At 39.2% G+C, this 5,212-nt stretch overlaps 1 protein-coding gene across 1 annotated transcript; it reads right to left on the reverse strand.

Annotated features, from left to right (window-relative positions):
* Positions 1 to 695: 695 nt before the first annotated feature.
* LOC107709205 (prothymosin alpha-A-like) lies at positions 696 to 4,669 on the reverse strand. The gene is made up of 5 exons (XM_016513642.1): positions 4,515 to 4,669; positions 2,039 to 2,107; positions 1,845 to 1,932; positions 1,624 to 1,712; positions 696 to 1,529 (listed from the first exon to the last, which is right to left on the reverse strand). Exons 1-5 carry the CDS (start codon positions 4,557 to 4,559, stop codon positions 1,491 to 1,493), a joined length of 330 nt encoding a protein of 109 aa, XP_016369128.1. The 5' UTR covers positions 4,560 to 4,669; the 3' UTR covers positions 696 to 1,490.
* Positions 4,670 to 5,212: the final 543 nt, after the last annotated feature.

Consider the following 5,212-nt stretch of genomic DNA (forward strand, 5'->3'; position numbering starts at 1 on the left):
TCAACTCTTCTTTAGAGTTTGTCTCTGGTGCTCATGATTGTCAGGTTTACCTCTGGCAACAGTCAAAGACCTGACAGCAGTTGTGCAACATCAACTTGTCCCTATAGTGCTCCTTTCTGAGAGTTTAAAACCACCAAAACTGAAACACTTTCACTATTTCGAGTTCTAGCACTCTTTTGGTTTTGTGCACATTGTGACATTTTTTGTCAGACTTCTAACTGCTTCACAAATGCAATTTATGAAATACTTTTGTGGTCTTTAAAATGTCTATATTTTAAACTGAAATGTTTAAAAATTAAGCATCTTTTATCATACAATCAGATCACTTTTTGAAATGGTCTGTTAAAATGACTATATTCAGCCAGTAGCTAAAAATAGCTTTCAATATTTAAACTTCAAAGTTCAGTAACACTTGAGCTCCTCATTTCATTTCTAAGAGGACTTTGTGATTTTGATGTTCTACAGAACCCTTATCATAAATGCTACATTGAACACTAACATATAGTTGATTTACAAATTTGCCATCTTGTTACAAAAGAAATGAGTGTTAATGCAATGTACATGAATTATCTTAGTTTCCAAATAAACTTTTATGCACACGCACACACACACACACACACACACACACACACACAGAGTATATATAAATGTGAGCAATGTGGCCTAAATATTAATGAAAGAATTCACACAGTCAATTTTATTTAACGCAATATAATTTATACCAGATCTTGGAGTCTTAAAGGCCTGAATAATTTACATTGATGTACATTTACTTTTGACAGGCTGATGAAAAACATGAACTGCATCTGAAGATAATGCTGGTTCAATTATTCTTGCCCATACAGCTCCAACATTAAAAACTCATGAGAAGTCATAAAAGGAAAAAATTAAGAACTCACAAAATAAATTTCGGTTTGTCGCACAACAAATTTCACACATACATCAAACAGGCCACAAATAGATAGCAATTTAATAGACAAGAAAGAAAAGAAGAAAATTCTTTTCTTTTGGCCTTGCCCTTTCATACAATCCAACTACGTATGATACAACTGATGTACATACACAAAGTTACTGGAATGCTTTGAATTAATGTTTTTTTTCATGGTTTTCTGCAATTTTTCATTTCTTTTTTTTTTGCTTAGTTTCTTTTGAGATAACATGACATGGTCAAACCACAAGTAAAATCGATTTTATAGAGAAGCATCAACTTCAAAGCACCGTTTGGTAACCAGAGATCACTGTCAAAAATGGCTGACCTCCTAACAGTATGTACAAAAATATAAAATGTAAATAAAAATACAAACAAATTTTTCCTTTTAAAGTATTTTGTAAGAAGGTAGAGCTTTGAAGTCTTGGTTGTTTCAACAAAATCTGCAGTTAGGTGTGTGTACACGGATGCTGGGCTCTACTTGATGATGACCATGTTTTTCCTCCCCCAGTGGACGAGTTAAGGAAAGGAGGGATGAGAAGATTTCCAGCAGAGTAGCTTCTTACACATCAGTCTTTTGCTTCTTGGTTTCAACATCATCCTAAAAACAGTGGCCAAACAGAGTTAAAACACTGCAGTTTGTAAGGTCAGACTTACACACTTATGTACGGATTTCACTGCATAGTGGAAATTACCTCATCATCATCATCATCATCATCATCCTCGGCCGCTCTTTTTCCTGTGCCACCCTTAGCCTCATCATCTTCATCATCATCATCATCACCTGTAATGTAGTTATTCATTCTTAGTATTGCATCTTTGTTTATATGCCTTGGTTGTCAACACATAGGTGGAGCTACAGCAGGATGTTTTTTTAATCATTCTCATCATTCAATTGGTTTATTTAAGGCCTTGCCTTCTCCATCATCTTCCTCGTCTTCTTCAGCCACCTCATCATCTTCCTCATCTACTTCATTTTCTGGATCGCCATTCTCCTCATTTTCCTAAAAAATAAAACATTATGAGTTATCATGGGTAGCACTTGAGGTCATTTGGAAACTATTACAAACAGTATTGGGCAATGAAAAGAGAAAAGTTGTGGAAACTTACCGCATTTCCATTAGCAGGGGCATCCTTTCCGTTTTCTGCCTCCTCAACCTGCTTCTTTTCTTTAAGATCCTAAATGTAGAAAAAATATGACTCTGTAATTGCTTCAGTTAATTATCTGATGTAGGAAATAAAACTAGACCGATGCTGAATTCACATCCTCTCTTATTCGTGGAACGTGCTTTCATTTCACATTTGAAACGCGACACTTCCACACTCTTTATTCATTGGATGTCTGTCTCTTCCATCCCGCCTGGTTTAAAGACCATACTGAGGTGTTGTAATTTGATACGTCGACGGCGTTAGCGCCAATGCGCGCTGTAGTTCAGTTTATAATCCACATCACTGCGCATGATAAAGACACGCCCGCTAAAAAACTACAACTCCCAGATCACAATTAGTGAATATTTTAACTCAGCCAATAAGAGCGCGAACTCGACCAAAGAGAGGCAGGACCGACAACCCTCGGAGAAAGAGAGGGAGTGAGAGAAAGCGAAAGAGACAGAAGGGGGGAACAATAGCGTTGTGCTATTGGGCCTTTAACAATTCGTTTTTTTCAAGCACTATATTGTTGTTCCCTCGAGAATTTATTATTCTTAAGTGAAACTGTTTTATTTATCAAATAATTTAACACGCCGCATCTTCATGGTTTGAAACGCAGACTTTCATAGCTCTGAATACCACAGGATGTGCTTCCATTCAGCAGCTCGCTCGTATTAATACATTTAGGTCATAATCCTCAGTTTTTAAACCGGTTAGCGTCTACATCACGCCTGCAACGCCTTCTCACACCGTCACCATTTACATGCCGCTCTGTGCCACCACTGAGCGTCAGTGAGCCATAGATGAATAATGAACATATGCCACTATCTACAGGATAATGCTGACCCATATATTGATCAAACAAACAGCGTGGGCAACAACCTTTTAGCCTGAAGCGGAAATCATCTCCGCATTTCATAGACAAACTTAAGAGACGTAACGTTAAAGCCTAACGTTATCAAGACCGGGACGCTGCAAAAAAAAAAAAAAAAAGCTTAACAAAGGAAAAAACGGGTCAGAAATGTTGTGCCCACAACTGGTAGGCGAGTCCAGTGATCTTTGTGTGACATCAACAGAGATTGAGCACCACACGCTTGATAAGTCCGGTGAAAACGATCGCTTACGTTGATAGACTGAGACGCGTTCTTGGTCTCACAAGCAGCTAGACGGAGCGCAACGGAATGGAACGCAACGGAACTAGGGCTCTCGAGACGCGTTTTTAAAAGTTAAACGGAGCCGCTGCGTCTTAAAAACGCGGCGCGCATGCACGAAACGATAGAATAACCGCGAGACGCGTCGCAACGCTCAAAGACGGCGGTCTAGACTCAAAGACGGCGGTCTAGAATATGTTTATCTATGTAAATAATAAAAAATACAACAGCTGGACGCGAGAAAGCATCCTGTACGGAGGTCCCTTAACTTCGGTGTTCGAGCTCACCTCCGGAGCAAGACCGCGCGCTACAATAGAAACTCATTCAGTCAAGCAGACTGCTGCATCCGCCGCGGGGTTTCGCGGGATAAGTTTACGCACAGACATCGCCGATAGAAATCATTCCATATTTCGATACCCGCTAATGCAAAGTGGAAGAAGAAAAGAGACCTCTTTTCTTTCAAGAAATTATCAGCCATCCCGACAGAGCCGGACTATTGCCCAATAAAGCTCATATCCTAAGTAGTTTAATCAATAATGTATGGTGAACTCTCATTTTCACTAAGAAAAAGTGAAGTGTAACCTGAACTTGACAGAATTTAAAAGGCAACGCGTCCAAACGCTCCCGTTAAACCGTAAATCCGAGGTAGGTTGGCTCTAATGTTTACAAGCTACTCCTAAGATTAAATTCCGTTTTCATTACACTTGAAATATCGGTCAAACATGAAGTAGCCACATTTCACAGACCAGGGGAACGTGCTTTATTCCGAGTGGCATCGTGAATCGTGAGGGCTGCAGTAACTTGTGTGACAGACCGGGCAGCGGGCTGACGAATCACCGCGTCTCGCGGACTGAACGAGGCACCTTCAATAATCGAGCCTATAAGAAGTAATAAAGAAACTCGTGCAACAAACCATATAAACGGAGCAGAGATTATGCTTATGATCATCTGCGTCCATCTCTCTCACTATACTTTTTATAGAGGAACCGAAAAACGGCTTGCATAAACAAAGAACCCGCGTAGAATCCGAACAAAAAAGCCTTTTAATTGCAAATGTCTCTGTAAAGAAGCCCAACTTCAGCACACCTAACATTTTACCATCCACGAAAAGTCTTCAAAGTGACAGTGAGAGGTCAAAACACCAACAAAATTTGCAAACAGTGTTCCAGTAATGCTGTATGCCTATTTTCATGCCAAATTCCATATTTCATATAGTTTGTTTATTCAAATTAATAAAACGCAGCATCTCTACAAATCAGTGTATAACTGAAGTTAAGTTGCATTACCTTGGCGGAGACTTCCGAGCTGGTATCGACTTTTGTGTCAGCCATTTTTCCTAAATGTTAAGAATATAATGGGGTCTCGGAACAAAATAATATAAAGAGAAATACGAGATGTGTATAATTAAAAAAAAGACTATTAAGCGTCTGTAGCGAGCTTGCACGGCGGCAGAGCGGTTAATATAGAAGACTGGGCGGAGCTTTAAGGCGGGCGGTTTTCAGTGATTGGTCAGTGTTGCAAAAACTCCGCTCCTCTGATTGGTCAAGATGGAACAATGGACAGTATTTCTACAAAGTCAGACTCCGCCTCCAAACCAACCTCTGACTCATTTATGTGTGGAATAACTGTCGATCCATACTATCCTGGTCAACCTCCTCTTGATGGATGGCCTAGATGGGCTCATCATCCTTTCCTTAAAAAAAAAAAACCTTGCATACTTAAGACGTAAGACGACATTACACTACCCTGAAATATATAATGGTCCAAACCATCTCAAACATTTAATTTTACTCACAGAAAGCCAAACAAGCATGGAGTTTTTATGTATTTATATTTTTCCAAATATATGTTTTTCCATATCATGGTGTGACACTTACATGTCACTGATCACTTTTTTACTCGTGTCATCACCTCATCATAAACAATCTTTTGTTAATTTCTCTTAAAGGTGTGTCTTGTAAACTATCCAACAGTGATAAAGCGT

The sequence above is a fragment of the Sinocyclocheilus rhinocerous genome, unplaced genomic scaffold (genome assembly GCF_001515625.1).
Source record: "Sinocyclocheilus rhinocerous isolate Xijiao unplaced genomic scaffold, SAMN03320098_v1.1 scaffold55, whole genome shotgun sequence".
Classification (NCBI taxonomy): domain Eukaryota; kingdom Metazoa; phylum Chordata; class Actinopteri; order Cypriniformes; family Cyprinidae; genus Sinocyclocheilus; species Sinocyclocheilus rhinocerous.